General features: G+C 37.7%; 1 protein-coding gene across 2 annotated transcripts in view; it reads right to left on the reverse strand.

Annotated features, from left to right (window-relative positions):
• The window catches only part of NUBPL (nucleotide binding protein like), a 457,415-nt gene that overhangs the window by 201,739 nt on the left and 232,322 nt on the right, over positions 1-23,354 (reverse strand). Inside the window, exon 11 of one of the 2 annotated variants that reach the window (XM_025271622.3) lies at positions 14,430-16,273. The exons of the other annotated variant lie outside the window; for it this stretch is intronic. Within the exon in view, the coding sequence (XP_025127407.2) occupies positions 16,175-16,273 (99 nt within the window). The 3' untranslated portion in view covers positions 14,430-16,174. Of the gene's footprint in view, positions 1-14,429; positions 16,274-23,354 lie in introns of those variants that run through there. 2 annotated transcript variants of the gene reach the window in all.

The following is a 23,354-nucleotide window of genomic DNA, read 5'->3' on the forward strand; positions in this document are numbered from 1 at the left end:
AAACCTTTGCACATTTCATTCTTCTTGCCCTTCTTGGAAGGGCAATCCATTCCTTACTTTCCTCATCTTCTTTCCATACTGGCACCTTCAAATGAAGCCAAAAAGAATTCTCATCTCGACAGACACTCCTAATAAACCAAAGACCCTCCGGGCAATAGGCTCTTTCAAAGGTCAGGAAAATTTCTTCCTATTCACAGTGATTAGCTGTACCTTGAATGAAACAAACTGCACTTTCCTACGGGACTGCAGGATCTACAAATCCTTTAAAAACTTTAAGGCTGCTCAGTCTAAATAGCATCCCGGGATTTGAGCTTTCAAGGTTTAATTCAGGTAGCTTCAGAGAACTGTATTAATTACTTGTAAAGATGACAACAGGTGGCAACAGGTGGACTCACCTCCAAGGCTCTTCATTTTCTGTGGGCCACTGCCCATTGCCAGATTTTCAATCTCAATGTTTAGTGCAAAGACGTGCTTTCTGCATCGATTTCTTTTCCTATACTTGATTTTCCCCCTACAGCCTCTCTTGAACTTAATGCTTTATTTAAAAAGTGGTAAATAAAACATGAGCCTGGTTTTAACTTTTAAAGCATAAAGTAGTTCAATAAGTAGAAGAGTGGATGGATGTTGATCAATTAAACTTGATTCATAGCTTTCCAACTGATACCTAGATCAGACACTTTGGCAGTAAACTTTAAGCTCTGATTTCTTTCTTTGGCCTAAGAAAAACTCACCCCTTTGGCTCATTTTCTTCCCTTCATAAAGAGTGTATGGAGGTGCGGAGAGACCTCATGGGACTGGAATAACTCTATTCCAGGTGTATACCCTTGCACATTTGCTCATCTTTCCAAACCACTGTCTTCAAGTTCTCACCAGTAATAGAAACAAAAGCATCATTACAGAGTCATACTGATGGGCAGAATTGTCCACATGTGACCCTTCTTTTCACAATTAAGCAAGCTGAAGCTCTTAGTGGCAGACACAAAATATGATTCCTTACTTTAACTAAAAGCTCTTCTCTTTAATAAACTCCTCATTCACTGTGAAATTGAAAACACAGCATTTTCCTGATGACCAGATGGCCTAGCAAACTAAAGCACTTCAGGCACTCCACACTTCCTCCCCACTACCCTCCACAGTGGGCAAATCAAGAAGCAAACTCCTTATTCCTCCCAGATGCCAGCCTCTCTTGAAGGCTTCTCCCAGTATTTATTTAAAAACAACAACAACAACAGAGCAATGGAGTTGGAAGAAAGCAAATATTTCTTTAAAGCTATAAAACTCTTTCAGACGAGTCAAATAGTAAATGAATAAAAGAAATGAATCAAAATTACATTCTTGATTAATATTTCATTCAACAAGAACGCCAGTTATGGTTATTCTATCTGGTACAGCTGTTTGAATTACTATTTCCCTTCAAGTTCACATCCAGTACTCCGGAGAGTAAAGCAAAGAAATTCTAATAAAAGGTAATGTGAGTAGAATCTTATCCCCATCAGTTGATATCCACTTAATATCATGGACTGTTCCAGCTAATAAATGCCTATCACGATTCCTGAGATTCTTTGGGTATATTTTTCTCTAACAGTCTTATCTAGACAAATTCATTGAACTTTCCAAACCTATTTCTTCTACCCAAGAAAATGGGTACCTTACAGGCTTACTAAATATATGGAAAAATAGAGGGAAAGAAATTCATTTTTGTAAGGTACTTTCCCATACAGATAAACTGACAATTTTGTCCCTCATTTCATTAGGAAATCTACCTTCTCCCTCTTCCTCAAACCAGTTTCGGAGATGGTGACTAATGTTCTTATTTACATGGGAACTGATACCACTTTCATTCGTAACATGTTAGGGCTGCTAGGAATTGTCAAGGGAAATTAGCTTGTAACAAGGATTTTTATTAACAGAGTTGTGAAGTGAAACCAAAACAGAGGTGGTAGTACCTATTGTGCATTTGGAAAATATGGTCTCAGAAAATGTACAAGCAAGTCACATACACACTTGTTTCTAAAAAATCAGAACACTAAAGTGGTGTTCTAAAAAGCATGGCAATAAAACCATCATTCAGAAATGAAAGTGGGTTATAGAGGTTCCAGCCTAAACACTTAGATGGCATATTTTCCTACTCTTTTCAATGTCTCATTTATAAAAAAGCAACTTGACTAAGTAGCTCCTGTGTCCTATTCTTTACTAATAGGAAGTGATTATTATGAATCTTAATTTTTTTAAATATTTACTGTAAAATGTAATTAATTGGAAGTTTTATATAAATATAAAAAGCTTGTTTATATGAAAATTCCTCCCTAGAAAGGATAAGAAATCTCCCTGATTCTACAGAAAACAATTACTTGCTAATTCAAAACAGTAAAAATTCTCCCCTCACCATAAAAAGACGTAAACTAATAAAAGGTTTTCACATTTTGTTTATTGGTGATTTTATGTATACTATTTATAAAAAGTGTTTAGTGCAGAGGGAGACTAAATAATGTTGACTGTTTCAAGCAATAGTCTGAACACTAACCAAAGAATAAGGAGATAGATGTTTTTTTCAGGGCAATATTTTTTCCTACCACAAAACATTTGAGCTAGAGAGTCACAGGATATTTATTTTAAAACTTTCTAATCAGTAAAAAGAAACACTTCCTTGGTGCAAAAAAAGGAGCAAACATCACCCAACATTCCCTATAAATTCTCCAGCAAGGAAAACTGGATGTAATTAAAAAAAAAAAAAAACAAACAAGCACAGAATTTTGCTCCGAAAATAAACTTTATGCAATCACAGGAAGCACTTAGATCCCTTTTTTCCTCCTCTTGCAGGAAAATGAAACAATCTCTGGGCCACAGGAAATAACACGAGTTTTAGAAAATCCCTGTGGTATGAGAGAAAAACCTTCAAGTGAATGTCTTTTGAGTCCCATTGATGATGTAAAGGACAACAGATGTTCAAAGACTCAGGTACTTCAACAAGTAGTAACTGATGTGTACTGCTGAGAGTGATGACTCCATCTGAGGTTCAGGAAACACAGGAGAGCAGAGAGTCACACACACAACACTGCCATCAGCATGCCTGCACACAATGAATTCCCAGCTTCATTTTGACTAAAAGAGCAACCGTGGGAAGAGTGATGATGGTAAGAGCAGAAGAAAATCAGCATGAGAAGAAACGGAGAAAAAGGGTATAGGACTATTTTATTTTAGCTTGCCAGCAGATTCCCCTGGAAATGAGTAATGAGAAAAGGCATGCCAATGATTGATGAGACATTTAAGTAAAATCAACAATTCATAACTGCGGATACATATGAAGAAATTCGTATCATAATGCAGCTGGGTAGAAGAAAACCAGCTGAAATATTTATAACACTTTCGTTGAATTTAACTATAAGTATTAAGAGTACATTCTGCCTTCAAAGCACTTCTTAGAATATCCAGTTGAAGTGAAGTGAAGTTGCTCAGTCGTGTCCGACTCTTTGCGACCCCATGGACTGTAGCCTACCAGGCTTCTCCGTCCATGGGATTTTCCAGGCAAGAATACTGCAGTGGGTTTCCATTTCCTTCTCCAGGGGATCTTCCCCACCCAGGGATCAAACCCAGGTCTCCTGCAATGCAAGCAGACGCTTAACCCTCTGAGCCACCAGGGAAGAATATCCAGTTAGGAGGGTATTTTTGCCATTGCTATATAGGGCACATTAGTAAGCACACATTTGTATAATCTCACCATAGACTTATCAATTAAGTCCTTCTCAGGATGAGAGATCAAAATATTTTATTTAGAGTAAATCAGGAAGATTTTCATATTCTGTAGCGATTTCTTCCTCTGTGGCTTTAATGCAAAAAGGAGATTCCACAAAACCTGAAGACCATCTATTTGGGCTGTGGCATTCCACGACCACATCTTGAATTCAACAGGTCATAAACAGGATAATAAAACAAACTGAATTCAACAGATTAAAAATGTAGTTTCACGTGACTTTTTAGACTGCTGGGTTTTGGCAACAGCAACTCGGCAGGATGCTGTGCTAAATCATCCACAGCACCAAAATACACGTTTCACTTCTCCATGCTCTTCCATCATCCTTTTGCAGCCTTGGTTCCCTCAGGGTGGTACTACTGTGATGGTTTTCCAGCTGGTCTCCCTATTTTTCCACAATCGCCTCATTTCCGACATATGGCTGAATCAACTTTTAAAAAATATGGCTTCCATTTGAGTCACTTCAAGAGTCAGGAACTTATGAGAGCCAGTTTCTTAGTAATCTTACTGAGATAACTGGCATATACATATGTATGTGTGTATGTTTTAATGCAGAGTGTAGCTCCACATACACTTTTTTCTTTAAGACCCCAAACCTGGGGATCACTGCATTTCAGAACATATGGAGGTGCTTTATTCTCTTTCAATGGCTGCATTATACTCCACTATATGGATGTTCCACGACTTATTTAACAAGTCTCTGTGGAAGGGAGATGGGTGGTTGACTGAATAGAAGGAGGAAATGTATTTTTTCTCCAAATGATATTTTTAAGGTCACATTTCATACACATAAAAGAATACACACAAGTGAGTTAAGTAACAAGCCAATATCCACGACCATCCTCCCAAATTAAAAAAAAAAAAGTTTACCAACAATGTATTTACTTTTGTGTTCATCTCTCACCCCTCTGTCTCTCACCCTAGAAGTACGTTTTACCTGATTTTAATGTTTATGATTCCTATAGGTTTTAAAGAAAATTTTATCATATTTGTTTATATGGCTAAATCATAAATTAGTTGGTTTTGCTTATTTTTGAGCTCTGTAAGATAGCATTGCTATAGTCTATGCAAAGACATTGCTGAAATAGGATCTCCATATTGTAAACAGTCTTTGTAATTTGCCCCTTTTGCACATTACATTTCTAAGATTCATCCATTTTTAAAAAGGAGCTGCAGTTCATTCATTATCACTGCTGCAGGATATTCTACTGTGTGACCATACTGCAATGAATTTATCCACTCTTCTGCTGCCAGACATTTGGGTTATTTGCAGATTTTTGCTACCCTGAGCAGTGCTGCTATGAACATTCTTATGTCTTTTGGTGCACATGTGTAAGAAACCTCACAGAAATACCAAGAATAGAGTCGTAGCTTATGTGACTGCAGTATCACAACAAAGTGTTCTGCAAATGGCTGCTTACCATTTTACCACTAGGGTCTAAGATACGTCCCTTCTGACACTTGGTCTATAAGACTTAACTACTTTTTGCAATCTGGTAAGTATAAATGACCTCTCATTGATTTTGATTTGCATTTTTCTGATTACTACTGGGACTGAGTTGTGTCTCATGTTTATGGGCCATTCACGTTTTCTCTTCTGTGAAATGCCTGTTTTGTTTCTATTGCCGAGTTTTCAATTAAGCTATTCTTTCTTTTTTATTTTCTTACTGATCTGTAGGAGTTTTTGAATTCTTATGAATAACTAGTTACAGGTGCTGCAATATGTTCTCAGCTGACGATTTATCTCAATTTCTACATGATGTCCTTCACCGAACAGACATTTTAAATTTTAAAGTAATGCCAAATTTATCAATCTTTTCTTTTATAATGAATACCTTTTGAATGAAAGGTTATTGTTTAAGAGATTCTTCACTCCTAGGATCACAGTCATGTATTTTCTTGAAAATTTTATAAGTTTTACTTTTAAAATTGATTTTTATATGGCATGAGGTAGGGATCCAATTATTTTTCTGTCTCAGCAATATTTCTCCAGTGATCTGCAATACTCATTTTGTCATAAATCAAATATTCAAATATGCATAAACTGTTTCTAGGCTGTCAATTTTTCTATCCCTATGTTAACTCCAAACTGTCTTAATTACTATACATTTATAGTGAGTTTCGATATCTGGTAAGGCAAATTGCCCTCCTCCTCCTCCTGCTGATTTTTCTACTCCAGGAGTTTCTTAGCTATTCTTTGATCTTTCTCTTCACATAAATTTTGAAATCAGTTTGTTAGGCTCTATGAAAAGGGGGAATTATTTTTCATGGAATGCTTTTTTGTACCTTTTAAATTTTTCTGGAAAGCATGCATTATAGATAAAAAAAATTTTTTTAAAGTCTTATGACTACTTGTTGTATCAAGGTCACACTGCACTTCATGTCACTCAAGGCCCTCTGTAATAGGATCAGTTTTTTCCATCCTATTATCCTATTTCCCATTACATCCAAATATGAAACTATATTTCCAAGTGGGTTAGTTTTTCTACAGATTGCCAATATACGCCATATTCCTTCCACCCACTGTCACCCATTTCTTTACTCATATTATTTCCTCCTATTTAATCCTTTAATCTTCAAACCTGTCAACTACAAATTGGCACTTGCCAAGAGCATTTGCCAGCAACTAAAAAACAACAAGGGCATTTGCCACCTGCCTCTGCAGAGATTGAACCCTGTGTTGTTGCAGCTGCCAACCTTCAAATCCCGTGAGAGGAATTCAGGGTGGAAAGTAAGGCACTTTGTACTTCAGGGCAACTGTGGAACAGGTCTTTAGTTAGAATCTTTTTCAGAAACTGATTTCATGATCCCAATCCTTGCATCTCTTCATGTCTAGAAGAGCACTAAATCTCTTCATGGGGGCACCAGCTCCTAGTGACTGGCAGAAAACCTTTTGTAAAGTAAGCGCCTGACTTGCACTGAACTCCCCCTTCACCAAAATCGTACATACTGACCTTCCCCCACTACCTCCTTGGAGCAGTCTCTCAGAGCTATCTGAGGTGCTGTCTCCGGGGCTGCAGTCTTCATTTTGCCCCCAGTAAAACCTAACTCATGACTCTCATGTTGTGCATCTTGTTACTCGACAAACCTGATTTCAGATCTTCTTTCTCCAGGCCATTTCCCTCAAACTGTTAATATACTTTGGAGTTTTGCTCTTATTCATTTAAACATATACAAAGTCATAGTTTAGTGTCGTAAAGCAGAAGCTCCTTGTGATCAAGTATGGGCTGGAAAAGAGTTGAAGAAATATTTTTGATCAGTTCTTCTCAATGTTAAATGGATTTTAGACTAAACACTATTGTTTATGTTTGCTTCCAGTAACAACAAGGCCCTTTAGTTTCAATATGTTGGCTTTCTTTTGTACTTCATCTAGGTGAGTATCTAGATTAGTGAACTATAAGAGAAAGCCAGTATTTAATAGAATTTATTTGCCAGGAACCTTTACGACATAATTAGAAAATACCCTCATCAGCCAAGACAGCCTAACAACACATTCTCATAGTGGTTTTCAATTATCTGTATAGTTCTCCATCTGAAGAGATGATAAAGGAACAAGTGTGTGAACCATAATTAAATCCATTAGGCACAGTGTGAGAAATAATGTTTAAACAACAGTTCAACAGCTGCAACACCCATATTCTACAACATGTTGTTTTAAATGCTTGAAACAGATACAGTTGAAGATAATTTATTGTTCCTATTTTACTTTTCAATTTAAATAATAAAAAAATCATTATTGCTTGATACATTCAATTTGTAAAAGATAACTGATGTTACTGTAAAGGTCCAAACTAACCTACAGTATTAAAATTACCAAAGGTACAGGGTATAGATGAGCTAAAACAAGAACTCACAACTGTCAAACTTGAAAATACCTACAAAAGATTAAAAATAATAAAGAGTAGGAAAGTAATTTGAAAAAATCTTCAAAAACATAACCATTTTTTGTCTTTTTAAATTAAACGATAGTTTTTGTACTAAACATCCTTTATGTAGTAATCAAGTTATCTGTTGTTATAAACCTGACATTCCCAGGAGTAAAAGTCAGCTACTTTCCAGTAAGTTGAAAATATGGCACATCAATATTTATATAGGTCATCCAGTTTTAGAGTTTAACAATGTTTCCAAAGCATTGTTATATTTTAAACTGAAGGTGTAAATGTTACTTAAATAATAGTTTATTAGAAAAGTGGTCTGTGACCAAGTTCTATACTATATGTAGAGTTTAAACCAAAGTAAATAGTTTTAAATGTGAAAACAATTTGCTGCTTCAGATAACACAAGCAGAAATGGCAGAAGTAAGAAAAGAAAGCAAATAATTGAATTGATTACCCTACAAGTTTCAATCTGAACTCCAAACATCAGCAGTCACTCAGACTAGCACAAGGAAGAGAGAATGTTCATGTAGTTGTTCAATAAGGTCTCTTTAGATAAAAAAAAAAAAAGAGAGAGAGAGAGACTTTGAAAAAGGGATTTGAAAATAACTATACATGGAAACTGCGACATTTCAGTCATTTAAAAGGGTTATTTTCTTATAAAAACACTATTCTAGAAAGTATAATCCAGTAGCAGAAAGCAACTCATGAATGCATCATTTTTCTTAATAACCTTCGTGAAGTATAACTGATGCATAATAAACTGAACATATTTAAAGTGTACAACTTGATGAGTTTTGACCTAGGTATACACCACAATCAACTTAATGAAAATTCCATCACTTTCCAAATCTTCTTCATTTGCTTTTATATCTATTCCTCTCTCCATACCCATTCTTTCCCAGGGCCCATCTCCAGGCACTCACTGATCTACCATCGGTATGCATTTCCTAGAACGGTATGTACATAAAATTACACAGGTTGTAGCCTTTTTTTTTCTGACTCTTTCATTTAGCACCATTATTTTAAGATTTAATAATTTAAGAATTCATTTTAATAATTCAAGATTTAATAATTCATTCCACTTTATTGCTAATAAGTATTCTATTACAGAGTGGTGGTTGGTGGTTTAGCAGTAAATCACATCTGACTCTTTGTGACCCCATGGACTACAGCCAACCAGAAACCTCTGTTCAAGTTATAGTCAATCTGGTTTATCCATTCACCTTTTGGTGGAAATCTGAGTTCTGTTCAGCATTTGGATATTATAAATAAAGATGCTAGGAATCAGTTCAGTTCAGTCATTCAGTTGTGTCCGACTCTTTGCAACCCCATGGACCTGCAGTACGCCAGGCCTCCCTGTCCATCACCAACTCTGGAGTTTACTCAAAATCACGTCCATTGAGTCAGTGACACCATCCAACCATCTCATCCTCTGTCGTCCCCTTCTCCTCCCGCCTTCAAACTTTCCCAGCATCAGGGTCTTTTCAAATGTGTCAGCTCTTCGCATCAGGTGGCCAAAGGACTGGAGTTTCCGCTTCAACATCAGTTCTTCCAATGAATATTCAGGACTGATTTCCTTTAGGATGGACTGGTTTGATCTCCTCGAAGCCCAAGGGACTCTCAAGAGTCTTCTCCAACACCATAGTTTAAAAGCATCAATTCTTCGGTGCTCAGCTTTCTTTGTAATCCAACTCTCACATCCATACATGACTACTGGAAAAACCATAGCTTTGACTAGACAGACCTTTGTTGGCAAAGTAATGTCTCTGTTTTTTAATATGCTGTCTAGGTTAGTCATAACTTTTCTTCCAAGAAATAAGTGTCTTTTAATTTCATGGCTACAGTCACCATCTGCAGTGATTTTGGAGCCCCCCAAAATAAAGTCTGACACTGTTTTCACTGTTTCTCCATCTATTTGCCATGAAGTGATGGCACCTGATGCCATGATCTTTATTTTCTGAATGTTGAGCTTTAAGCCAACTTTTTCACTCTCCTCTTTCACTTTCATCAAGAGGCTTTTAGTTCCTCTTCACTTTCTGCCATAAGGGTGGTGTCATCTGCATATCTGAGGTTATTGATATTTCTCCCAGCAATCTTGATTCCAGCTTGTGCTTCTTCCAGCCCAGCATTTCTCATGATGTACTCTGCATATAAGTTAAATAAGCAGGGTGACAATATACAGCCTTGACATACTCCTTTTCCTATTTGGAACCAGTCTGTTGTTCCCTGTTCAGTTCTAACTGTTGCTTCTTGACCTGCATACAGATTTCTCAGGAAGCAGGTCAGGTGGTCTGGTATTTCAGTCTCTTTCAGAATTTCCCAGTTTATTGTGATCCACACAGTCAAAGGCTTTAGCATAGTCAATAAAGCAGAAATAGATGATTTTCTGGAACTCTCTTGCTTTTTTGATGATCCAGCAGATATTGGCAATTTGATCTCTGGTTCCTCTGCCTTTTCTAAATCCAGCTTGAACAACTGGAAGTTCACAGTTCACTTACTGTTGAAGCCTGGCTTGGAGAATTTTAAGTATTACTTTGCTAGCATGTGAGATGAGTGCAACTCTTCAGTAGTTTGAGCATTCTTTGGCATTGCCTTTCTTTGGGATTGGAATGAAAACTGCCCTTTTCCAGTCCTGTGGCCACTGCTGAGTTTTCCAAATTTGCTGGCATATTGAGTGCAGCACTTTCATAGCATCATCTTTCAGGATTTGGAATAGCTCAAACTATTCTATTGGAATTCCATCACCTCCACTAGCTTTGTTCGTAGTGATGCTTTCTAAGGCCCACTTGACTTCACATTCCAGGATGTCTGGCTCTAGGTCAGTGATCACACCATCGTGATTATCTGGGTCGTGAAGATCTTTTTTGTACAGTTCTTCTGTGTATTCTTGCCATCTCTTCTTAATATCTTCTGCTTCTGTTAGGTCCATACCATTTCTGTCCTTTATCGAGCTCATCTTTGCATGAAATGTTCCTTTGGTATCTCTGATTTTCTTGAAGAGATCTCTAGTCTTTCCCATTCTGTTGTTTTCCTCTATTTCTTTGCATTGATCGCTGAAGAAGGCTTTCTTATCTCTTCTTGCTACTCTTTGGAACTCTGCATTCAGATGTTTATATCTTTCCTTTTCTCCTTTGCTTTTCGCTACTCTTATTTTCACAGCTATTTGTAAGGCCTCCCCAAACAGCCATTTTGCTTTTTTGCATTTCTTTTCTATGGGAATGGTCTTGATCCCTGTCTCCTGTACAATGTCACGAACCTCATTCCATAGTTCATCAGGCACTCTGTCTATCAAACTAGGCCCTAAATCTATTTCTCACTTCCACTGTATAATCATAAGGGATTTGATTTAGGTCATACCTGAATGCGCCAGACTGTCTTCCAAATGTAAATGTACTATTTTATATTCCCCACAACAGGGTATGAAAGTTCCAGAGGATCCACATAGTATCACATCAACATTTGATGTGGTCAGTCTTTTTCATTGTATCCATTTTCATAGCTATGGAGTAATCTCTCATTGTGAGTTTTTTGTTTTGCTTTGTTTGCATTTCCCTGATGACAAAAGGTGTGTATTTTTCACACTACTTTTCAATGGTATCTCTTTTGGTGAAGTCTCTAGTCCCATTATTTACTCATTTTAAAGGAAATTATTTTATTTTTTTAATATAAATTTATTTAATTGGAGGCTAATTACTTTACAATATTGTATTGGTTTTGCCATACATCAACATGAATCCACCACAGGTGTACATGTGTTCCCCATCCTGGACGCCCTGCCCACCTCCCTCCCCATACCATCCCTCTGGGTCATCCCAGTGCACCAGCCCCAAGCGTCCTGCATCCTGTATCGAACCTGGACTGGCAATTTGTTTCTTATATGATATTACACATGTTTCAATGCCATTCTCCCAAATCATCCCACCCTCTCCCTCTCCCACAGAGTCCAAAAGACTGTTCTATACATCTGTGTCTCTTTTGCTGTCTCAAATACAGGTTTATTGTTACCATCTTTCTAAATTCCATATATATGCGTTAGTAAACTATATTGGTGTTTTTCTTTCTGGCTTACTTCACTCTGTATAATAGGCTCCAGTTTCATCCACCTCATTAGAACTGATTCAAATGTATTCTTTTTAATGCCTGAGTAATACTCCATTGTGTATTAAAACTGGGTTTTCTGTCTTCTTATTATCAGGTTATAAGAGTTCTTTATATAGTTTAGATACAAATTCTTTGTCAGATATTTTGTATAAATATTTTCTCCCAATCTGTAAATTTCCTTTTAATTTCCTTAACTACTGTTTTAATTTCAAATAGCTGTTTTAATTTTTATGAAGTACAATTTTTGACTTTTTCTTTTACAGTTTTATAGCAATTTTCTGTGCCATATTTAAACAAGTTTAACTAAAGATGATGAAGATTTTTCTCATATCTTTTCCTTTTAGAAGATTCATAGTTTTGGATTTTGAATTTAGGTATATGATCCATTTTGACTTAATTTTTGTAAATGCATAAGGTATAAGCCAAGGTTCATTTCTTGGCAAAAAGATGCTTGACTGAGTACAACTGCTGAAAAGATGATCTAGTCCTCATTGAATCACCTTCACACTTTTGTTGAAAATCAAGTTATCATATCTATATATGTCTATTTCTGAAAACTCTACTCCCCTTGTCCCCTTAAAAAACACTTCCGGCCGTTAATGAACTTAATTTTTACCAAGAGGTGCTTCAAATACAGTGGTGGACTTATTTGATATATATCTCCATATATTCTTCAGTTTTAACTTTATAGGATTCTAGAAAGGTATTCAGTATTTCCAAGGAGTCTGTTTAGGGGGATTCTTCCCCTGTTTGGAATGCAGAGAAACAGAATTCAGATAAAAGTTTAAAAAAAAACCCAAAAAACTATTAGCTGGATTAAAGTACATGTGACCACAATGGGTTACCAAATACCCTACCCCTAAATTAGATGGACTTGCTCACCCATGTCCAAGGTAGAGGTGGACAGCTTTGGGCTTCCCAGTAGCCTACCTTGGAAAGCTCAGGATTTGGCTGAAATCAGAGACAGAGAGAGGAAGCAATCTGCCTGTGAGTCACTCCTCTTTTCCCTGGGATGGAGCAACTGGGGGAGTGAGAGAGTCAATTCCTGGTACAGGCAGGTTGATAAGAAGTTCGGGGTCCCTGAGGAGAAAGGGGTCTGGGCTCTCAAGGAGGAGAAAAGGACAAACGTTATTTCTACATTGCTTTGGCTTAGTCTACATAACAATGTATCTTGCTGGAGGACATGTTTCTCCTTAACAAGAACCTTCTGACTAATCCTGTTATCTTGAGACATTGTGGGAGTGGGTCTGGTGAAACCTTTCTATTGTTAGTTCTGTTAGGTAGTTAGAATAGGAAGCAGAGTCCAAAATGGCAGTGGCTAAAAGACAAGGAAGGGAAAAGCCAGTGAAAACAGAACAAAGGAAGGTCAAAGGAAGGTCCGAGGACCGGAGTGAGGACTTCAGGTAGAACAAACAGCACTCCTGGCTAGCCCAATTTGCATAGGGCAGGCCCAGGGGGAGGGAAAAACATAAAAAGAGGAGCCAAAGGGCTCTCTCTCTCTCCTGCATGCTGGCGCGCTCCTCCACTCTCTTCTCTTCCCGTCTTTGGGTTGGCATGCCCTCACGCTTTGAGGACGGATTCTCCTGCTATCTTCTAAATAAAATAGAGGTGTAACACTGATTTATCTAAGAGCTATAACACAGTTTGTCCAAGACCCGAGAGCTGTGATGCGCTGAGGGCTTTAATATCTGTCACCCCAAATCTTTGTTGTGACGAGACAGAACCGAGGAGCATACACTTGCCTGAGAGTTCTAATCTTGTTAATTTAAGATGCTGTCAGAGTGGGTCTGGTAAAAGTATTAAAGGCCTTGATAAGACTAGTGAGTGGGGGTGCTCTCCGTCCCCCTTCTGATGTCTATGTCAGAAGCTTTCTCTGTCCTCTTTCACTTTAATAAAACTCGGCTACACAAAAGCTCTGGAGTGATCAAGCCTGGTTCCCGGTCCCGAAGATAAATCTTCTTCGGAGATCAGGAATCTGACACAGCTCACTGTAAGCCATCAAGAGAGTTTGTCTTTCCCTCCTGGACTGGTGAATGGAAATTTTCTACATTCTATGGAAATGTGAAGGATGAGAAATAACTATTACTTCTAGCAAGAGGCAGACTAGCTGTGCTTGATAGTCTCTTTGAAGTCAGCTCCCTGAAGCTTAGCAAAGGCTACCAGGGGCAAAATTCTGGAATAAGCTTCATTATTGCTCCCAGAGCTACTTTCCCTTCCTTCATTTCTGAACCTGGGTATAAACTCCAACCACAGTTATTTTTCAGTGACTTACCTGGAAGCATCTGCAGAGACTTATAGGTGAGGGAGAAGGGAGCACATTATTACATATGTGAATCTTCTCTAAGTCACATATTTATGAGTAAACTCTTTCTCATTTTTCCATCAGATGTATTAAATTCTGGTATACAACTTTAGGTACTTCTGGAAGCTTATTTAAATTATTCCTTTTCCAGGAAGGGTTAAGCTTGGTTCAACTACTTGCTTTTTTGGTATTTTGAAGTACTCAATGATTATCTACATTAGCCTTCTTCCAAAAAGAGAATAAAATGTAATTACATATCTACTACCTAAAGTCATTTCTCTTTCAGAGTGATGAATGATGATTACTGTGTGTCCACAAATACTTTTATTCATGATTTTAATTAGCATGGATAATTTGGTCCAGAAGACTTCAGTTCAGATATAGCAGCACAAGTTTGTTTTTTTTAAATTATACTTTTATTTTTATTTTGAGGTATCTGTAGATTCACAAGCAGCTTTTAAGGAATAATACAGAGAAATTTCATTGTGCCCTTTACCAGTTTCCTCCAGTGTTAACATCTTACAAAGCTATTGCACAATTTCACAACCAAGATACTGACATTGATGTAGTCATGATACAGAACATTTACATCCTCCAAAGGATCTCTCATATTGCCCTGTACAGCCATAAACACAATTCCCTCCCCCATCACCAATCTCCTCCTTAATCCCTGGAAACCACTTATCTGTTCTCCATTTCCATAATTCTGTCATTTCAAGAATGTTAAGTTGAATCATATGGTACACAACCTTTTGGGATTACTTTTTCATTCAGCATAATTATCTGGAGTTTATCCAGGTCATTGCATGTATTCATACTTTGTTCTTTTTCATCAATGAGTAGTATTCCATAGTATGGATATACTACTGGTTGTCGAACCATTTACCCAGTGAAAAACTTTGGGTTGTTTTGGCTATTACAAATAAAGCTGCTAAACTATGCATAAACATTTATGCATAGTTTTTTTATGTGAACTTAAGTATGCAAAAACATGTTTATAATGATATATAACTCTTTACCTAATTTTCTGGCTGCTTAACGACAGAGCAAAGAAACTCAGGCATCTGCCAAAGGTCACAGACCATCTCCTTATAAGTGAGGATTAACTACTAAACTCTTATCAGTACTTACAGCTTTATAACCTTGGGAAGCCCTTGACTCTCTCTCTCTCTCTCTCTCTCTCTCTCTCTCTCTCTGAGCCTCAACCAGACAAGATGTTTTTCAAGGTGTTCTTTGAAATATGAACTTCATGAAATGCTCCTAAAGGGGAAGGGGAGGTGGGAAAGTTAATGGTCAAATAAGTTGAAGAAATTTTGAACACTATATTCACATTCCTCTTTTGAAATAAACAAATGCCCTTTGGTGTACAAAAGGAAGGATCCAGTATCCAACTGCCCAAGTTCAAACCTCCACTTGCTAGAACAGTAACACTCAGTACAACACTTAACTTTCCCACATCTCAACTTCCCCATCTATAAAGCAGAGATAACAACAGTACTCCACTCATATCAATGAAAGATTAACTATAAAGACACAAGAAAACCCTTGATAAATGTTAGCTATCATTATTATTGCCATCATAATCAAAACAATCAAAATATTTATAATTTTGTTAAAAATATACATGCCCAGACCCAGATTCATAAAGTCTAGGGGGAGAGTCTATTCTAGATGAAGAAGTAGACGTTCATCTGTATTAAGAAAGGGTCCAAGATAGTACTAGATGTAGGATTCAGACCCAGACCACACTGCCTGATGGAAAGTTGTCATACTCACGTCCATACTCATACTCAGTAAATCCTTTAACTCTATAGTCCTGCAGAAAGAGCATGGTTCTCTCCTGGATTGAAGGTTGGGCTTGTAATATTAACTCATGATTCCTTAAGGGGATAGTTCAATAAAATAAAATGCAGTTCTGGGATGCTGGCACACGATAGCTTTCAAAAATATTCCTAAGCATTAAAAAACACTTTTTTTAAATTTAAGCATTGGTGTGTAAAATTTTTATTTGTGAGTCATTGTTTAGCAAATCAAATCTGAAGACTGGACATTATTTCTTTAGAAATACAAGAAAATAATTATGATTGCTATTGTTTCTGTAGGTTTCACCACCACACTGCTGATTTCCAAAGGTCTTAACTGTCAAAGACCAGGCAAATTTCCAAGACACTTGGGGAATGACTCTGGAGGTGGTGGCAATCTTCTTACCACTTCAGTAGCAATCCTTAGGTAGGCTTTGGCCTGGAAAAGAATAGATTTATTTGCTGTATATTTCTCCCCAGTACACATCAAGTGACTCACAAACTGCCGTCACTGTCTACTGAGTTGAACAGAATGTGATGAAGAAATTCAATAGTGAGAAGATACTGCTGTAAACATTGCGGGCAGGGTAGAAGAGAAAGGATTTTAGGTTATTTGGAGGGTACTATTTGGAAGGTGACTTTCTGAAAAAAAAAAAAAAATCAATATTTAGTAGCAGCAATTACTGTTTTTCAAACTCTAATTCCTGTTTCAGCAAACTAGCAACCCAGTCCAGCTGCAGAAAAATTACACCTTCCTCTTCTGAAAAGTTGATATCCTGAGTGGGATACTGCCATACTTCTTTGGCACTAAGAGTTGTTAGTCATTTTTGAAAAGACTATCTATACCATCCTAGGTTGATCTTCAGAAAGCATTTTCATCATTCTCTTTGGGAATGGTGTCTGATACCAGCACCAAGCACCTACAGGCTCCTCCATCCAGTGAGATTTAAGCACCATGCAAGAATTCCTAGAATCAGTTGTCACATTGTCCACCTCTACGACCCCAGTACAACATAACACAAAAAGCAGCTCCCAAGCATCAAGTGGGCCACAACTGACCTAAAGCCTGCACAGTCCAGTTAGAACAATGGTCATGGCATTTGCATTTCAAAGTTTTAAACAATTAAAATGTATTTGCATCTTCTACCTTATCTATAAAGAGTAACTGTAAGACAATAGTAAGATTTTCTAAAACTGTTAATTTATACATTTATATACTTAGGAGTTGTGTAGATACTAATTCTACTACCCCTACAACCAGCACCACTTGATGTAATGGTAATAGTTAAAATTTACTTGAGTACTTAATAACAGTCAAGTACTATTTCATTTTATCCTCACAGTTATCATAAGGGGTAAATTCTGTCATTATTCCCACTCTATAAACAAGAAAACCAAGACTCAGAAAGATGAAGAGTATTGTCCACAGCATCACAGCTAGTGTGAGATGAGCTGGGCTTTGAACACAGGCAGACCAGTTCCTTGACTCTGGATGGTAAAAGAACTGTTTGAGGCTTCTTTACCCTGATTATCAATCCTAAAGGAAATCAGTTCTGAATATTCATTGGAAGGACTGATGCTGAAGCTAAAACTCCAATACTTTGGCCATTTGATACAAAGAACTGACTCATTGGAAAAGACCCTGATGCTGGGAAAGATTGAAGGCAGGAGGAGAAAAGGACAACAAAGGATAAGATGGTTGGATGGTATCACCCAACTCGATGGATAGCAAGCTCCGAGAGTTGGTGATGGACAAGAAGCCTGGCATGCTGCAGTTCACGGGGTCACAAAGAGTTGGACACAACTGAGAGAGTGAACTGAACTTAACTGAACTACCCTGACTTGATGTTTAACCGTGTTTCACACATCTCGATTATTTTTAAAAAACTACACTCAAAAGTAAATATTTTCTCCATTTGGGGAAATAGTTTAATATAGACCCCTGTGTATTTACATTATGAATTTGATACAACATAATTAGAAATCAGCATTTTGAAAAGGAAAAAAATTATTTTGATATATATAATTATGTCGGGCTTTCCTGGTGGCTCAGACAGTAAAGAATCTGCCTGCAATGCAGGAGACCCAGGTTTGATCCCCAGGTCAGGAAGATCCCCTGGAGAAGGGAATGACTACCCACTCCAGTATTCTTGTCTGGAGAATTCCATGGACAAAGGATCCTGGCGGGCTACAATCTGTGAGGTCACAAAGAGTTAGACATGACTGAGTAGCTAACATTTTCACTTTTTCATATAATTATATACATATACACATATATATATTATAATTTTGTGCCACAAAAAGAAACCCATATTCGTAACTCACATCATAAATTTAAATATGTCACATATTATATCAGAAAGAAGAAAAATATGTATACACACATATAGCTACCTTTAAGTGTGTGTATATGTGTACGTGTATGTATCTGTGGATACATAGGTATTATATATACGTATACATATAAACAAGGGCCTACTATATGGCACACGAAATGCTGCTCAATTTCTGTAATAACCTAAATGGGGAAAGAATTTGAATAAGAATAGGTATGTGTATATGTTAAAATAAAAAATTTACTTGCATTACCCCCTGGGAGTTGGGAATGAAAAACGTCAGTCACGTCTGTTATCTCTCAGTCAACATGCTGGAAAACTGTTCATTAAGGAAATTTTAAATTATGCTAATTACAACAATGACACACATTTAAGTGTATACTGTCTATACATATATTGCCAGGCTACTTGTTCCATTGTTGAAACATATCATACATAATTACATAAAATATATGTTTCACATTACTACTTTACACCTTACATTTTGGCTCTACTTCTTGAAAAAGATCCAATGATTATAATCAGAAATGTTTGACTTTAAAAGGAGTAATTGGTTATTTATTGGTGTCAGACTTTATTTTTCTGGGCTCCAAAATCACTACAGATGGTGACTGCAGCCATAAAATTAAAAGACGCTTACTCCTTGGAAGGAAACTTATGACCAACCTAGATAGCATATTCAAAAGCAGAGACATTCCTTTGCCAACAAAGGTTCGTCTAGTCAAGGCTATGGTTTTTCCTGTGGTCATGTATGGATGTGAGAGTTGGACTGTGAAGAAGGCTGAGCGCCAAAGAATTGATGCTTTTGAACTGTGGTGTTGGAGAAGACTCTTGAGAGTCCCTTGGACTGCAAGGAGATCCAACCAGTCCATTCTGCAGGAGATCAGCCCTGGGATTTCTTTGGAAGGAATGATGCTAAAGCTGAAACTCCAGTACTTTGGCCACCTCATGCGAAGAGTTGACTCATTGGAAAAGACTCTGATGCTGGGAGGGATTGGGGGCAGGAGGAGAAGGGGATGACAGAGGATGAGATGGCTGGATGGCATCACTGACTCAATGGACGTGAGTCTGGGTGAACTCCGGGAGTTGGTGATGGACAGGGAGGCCTGGCGTGCTGTGATTCATGGGGTCGCAGAGAGTCGGACACGACTGAGCAACTGATCTGATCTGATCTGATTAATAATTGATATTAACTTCTTTTCTACTAACTTTAAAAAATAAACACTTGACCCCTTTTGTTTATAAGTTATATGCTTAATATTTGTCAGTTTTTGATCTAGAAACAACAGTGTAATAAAAAAAAACCTAATTACAGAGTAATTTTATTTAATACTTTAAAGATCTACCTTGACTATGTAAGAAGGTTACATGTAAATGCACTTTCAAATGCTACTTTTTCATTGGTGATATGTACCTAAATTTCTTTAAAAATACATGCATGGATCCTAAGTGCACACAGCAAGGAAAGTGTACAAACTGAACACACTTCTGTAACTCAACACTCATGTCAATAAGCAGAATACTGTCAGACCCCCAGAAAAAAAAGAAAAAAATTATGTTTGTCCCCTAATGGGTGAATTATATTTTATTTTACAAGCAAAGTGTTAAAATTTCATTTACATTCTTCTTTTAAATAAAAAATAGCTCTCAAAACATGAATAAGACCTTATATGTTTTTACTGAGTACATACTGTACTAAGTACTAGTATAAGTAATCATGCAATCTCACGTATGTAAAATAAACACCATTGGCTCAACTTGGATGAAGAAACTGAACTTGTCTGCTCAGTCACAAAGTTAGCAGGATGAAGAACATTCACAACTGGATTTGCCTGACTCCAAAGCCCAGCTCCTTCTAGCATATCACGTGTGGGCTGTGTGCTCAGTCTCTCAGCTCTGTCTGACTCTTCGCAATCCCATGGACTCCCACCAGGCTCCTCTGTCCAAGGAATTCTCCAGGCAAGAATACTGGAGTGGGTTGCCATTTCCTCCTCCAAGGGATCTTCCTGACCCAGGGATTGAACCTGCAACTCCTGCATTGGCAGGTAGATTCTTTACCACTGAGCCACCTGGAAAACCCACCACATCACAAAGAAAGTGAAAGTGTTAGTCACTCAGTCGTGTCCCACTTTTTGCGACCCCAGGGACTGTAGCCCACCGGGCTCCTCTGTCCACGGAATTGTCCAGACAAGAATACTGGAGTGGATTGCCATTTCCTTTTCTGGGGGGTTTTCCCAATCCAGGGATTGAACCCGGGACTCCCACATTGCAGACAGACTCTATTGACTGAGCCACCAGGGAAGCCACATCACACATTAAACAGTAAATTCAAAATACAAGTAATTCTAATCAAAATGTACTGTCTAAAAAGGGTTTCAGTCTCTGCTGTAGTCACCAGAAACAACAGATTTTGCTTTAAAATGGAAATAACATATACTTCATAAGGAAATATTTCTTTTAAAATGAAAGTGTGCTTTTCAGGACTTTCCTGGAAGTCCAATGGTTAAGATTCTGTGTTTCCACTGCAGGCAGCACAGGTTCCATCCCTGGTTGGGGAACTAAGTCTCCACACACTGCACCGTGTGGCTCCCCCCCGCCAAAGTGCTTATTTTCACCCACGCATTTTTATAAATATTAACACCTTTTATCTCCTAGTAGCTTTTCTAGGTATTTAAGTCTAATATTTTACTGTGTAAATAAAAGCGCACTAAAGCAAGCTAAGGCCATCATTCTATAATTTCTTAGTTCTTTCTTACATTAATTAGAGATATAAACCTATCTCACTACACAAAATAAAGATTCCATAATAATCAAATTTGCTACATTTAACCTTTGCTTTTTAATGGACTATCCCCAAGCTTAAACTTTCAATATATCACACTGAAAGTAACAGTTAGATTGTCATTTGCTGAGAAATCACTGAAAGTGCTTAGTTTAACAGTTTCAATTTCCACAAAACTGTTGAGATCGAATTTTTTCAGCCAATGAAGATTCATTCAACAAATACTTTTTGGTTCTTCAGTTCACTTCAGTTCAGTCGCTCAGTCATGTCCGACTTGGTTCTTAGTGCAAGGCATAGTTTAGGGAAATCTGTGGGATGCAATGATAAAAAAAAAGGGAGGCAGAAGCACTCTCTGGTAAAGAGTTGGGACCTTAAGGTCAGACAAGTAAGCTTTAAAATCCTAGTTCCATTACTTATTAGCACTGGCCTTGGGCAAGTGAATTAACCCTTCCAGGCTTGGTTCCATTATCTGTAAAACGGTTATAATAATAGTATCTACCTCAAAGGGCTTGGGGGCATATTAGGTAAGAATAAAGCATGTGAAGTACTGTAATACAAAAAGTAAATAATAAATGAGTGTGTACTATTATTACTATTATGACCTCAGGTAATTTACAATCCCATTGAAGAGTTCATATTAACATATCCTTTTGGACAATTTTCCTGCCTGAGGACTAAGTAAATTAAATCCCTTCCTTTTGTTTAATCTATCATTACCAAGTAAAGGCACTGGATGACAACCAAAGTACATAAGCTTTATGGTGAGCTTTTCCCCTTTGTCTTTGTTTTTAAAGATATGAAGTTCTAGTTTTCCATACACAGTCATTTCATATTAGGATTCAGTTCAGTTCAGTTCAGTCGCTCAGTCATGTCCGACTCTTTGCGACCCCATGAATCGCAGCACACCAGGCCTCCCTGTCCATCACCAAATCCCGGACTTCACTCAAACTCACATCCATCGAGTTGGTGATGCCATCTAGCCATCTCATCCTCTGTCATCTCCTTCTCCTCCTGCCCCCAATCCCTCCCAGCATCAGAGTCTTTTCCAGTGAGTCAACTCTTCGCATGAGGCGGCCAAAGTACTGGAGTTTCAGCTTTAGCATCATTCCCTCCAAAGAACACCCAGGCCTGATCTCCTTTAGAATGGACTGGTTGGATCTCCTTGCAGTCCAAGGGACTCTCAAGAGTCTTCTCCAACACCACAGTTCAAAAGCATCAATTCTTTGGTGCTCAGCTTTCTTCACAGTCCAACTCTCACATCCATACATGAGCATTGGAAAAACCATAGCCTTGACTAGACGGACCTTTGTTGGCAAAGTAATGTCTCTGCTTTTGAATATGCTATCTAGGTTGGTCATAACTTTCCTTCCAAGGAGTAAGCGTCTTTTAATTTCATGGCTGCAGTCACCATCTGCAGTGATTTTGGAGCCCAAAGAAATAAAGTCTGCACTGTTTCCACTGTTTCCCCATCTATTTCCCATGAAGTGACGGGACCAGATACCATGATCTTCGTTTTCTGAATGTTGAGCTTTAAGCCAACTTTTCCACTCTCCTCTTTCACTTTCATCAAGAGGCTTTTTAGTTCCTCTTCCTTTCTGCCATAAGGGTGGTGTCATCTGCATATTATGAGATTATAATGTAGAAATTATAAGACAATAAGGCTTCTACTTACCTTTTAAATCCTATACCAGGTATATCTTACAGCATAGCTTTTAACATCCAATATTAAGACTTTTACTTGACAAACAGAATGAAACCACAAGATTAACGGTCAATGATCGGTTCATCACTGTGTCCTGGACTCAACCAAAGGCAAAAGGTAGAAATAGTTGAATGAATAATTATAATTACACACACCAGAGGAAATGCTATTGAACTTAAGAATTCTGAATCCTAAGTGTCCACTCTCTCTCCCTTCCTCTATTGCTTTCTCTGGCTGTTTTACACTACTTATATTTATAGCTTCAATTACTCTCGTTTCCTCAGTTGTGCACATAGTGAAAAAGTGAAGTTGCTCAGTCGTGTGACCCCATGGACTATAGCCTATCGGGCTCCTCTGTCCATGGGATTTTCCAGGCAAGAGTACTGAAGTGGGTTGCCATTTACTTCTCCAGGGTATCTTCCCAACCCAGGGATGGAACCTGGGTCTCCCACATTGCAGGCAGACGCTTTACCATCTGAGGCACCAGGGAAGCCCATGGTGCACATAGGCAGATGGTTTTGACTTTTGGTTGAGTAGGTAGTAGCCCCTTGGAGCTTTTTAACTGGTACTCTAGCCCCTCCCAACTTTTCCAATGATGCCTCAAATTCAACACATTCCACACCTTTCAGTTAATCACTATGTTTTTAAATACTACTGGAAGAGTTATATTCCTAATGCCTAATTTTAAAAGATTTTATGG

The sequence above is a fragment of the Bubalus bubalis genome, chromosome 20 (genome assembly GCF_019923935.1).
Source record: "Bubalus bubalis isolate 160015118507 breed Murrah chromosome 20, NDDB_SH_1, whole genome shotgun sequence".
Lineage (NCBI taxonomy): Eukaryota > Metazoa > Chordata > Mammalia > Artiodactyla > Bovidae > Bubalus > Bubalus bubalis.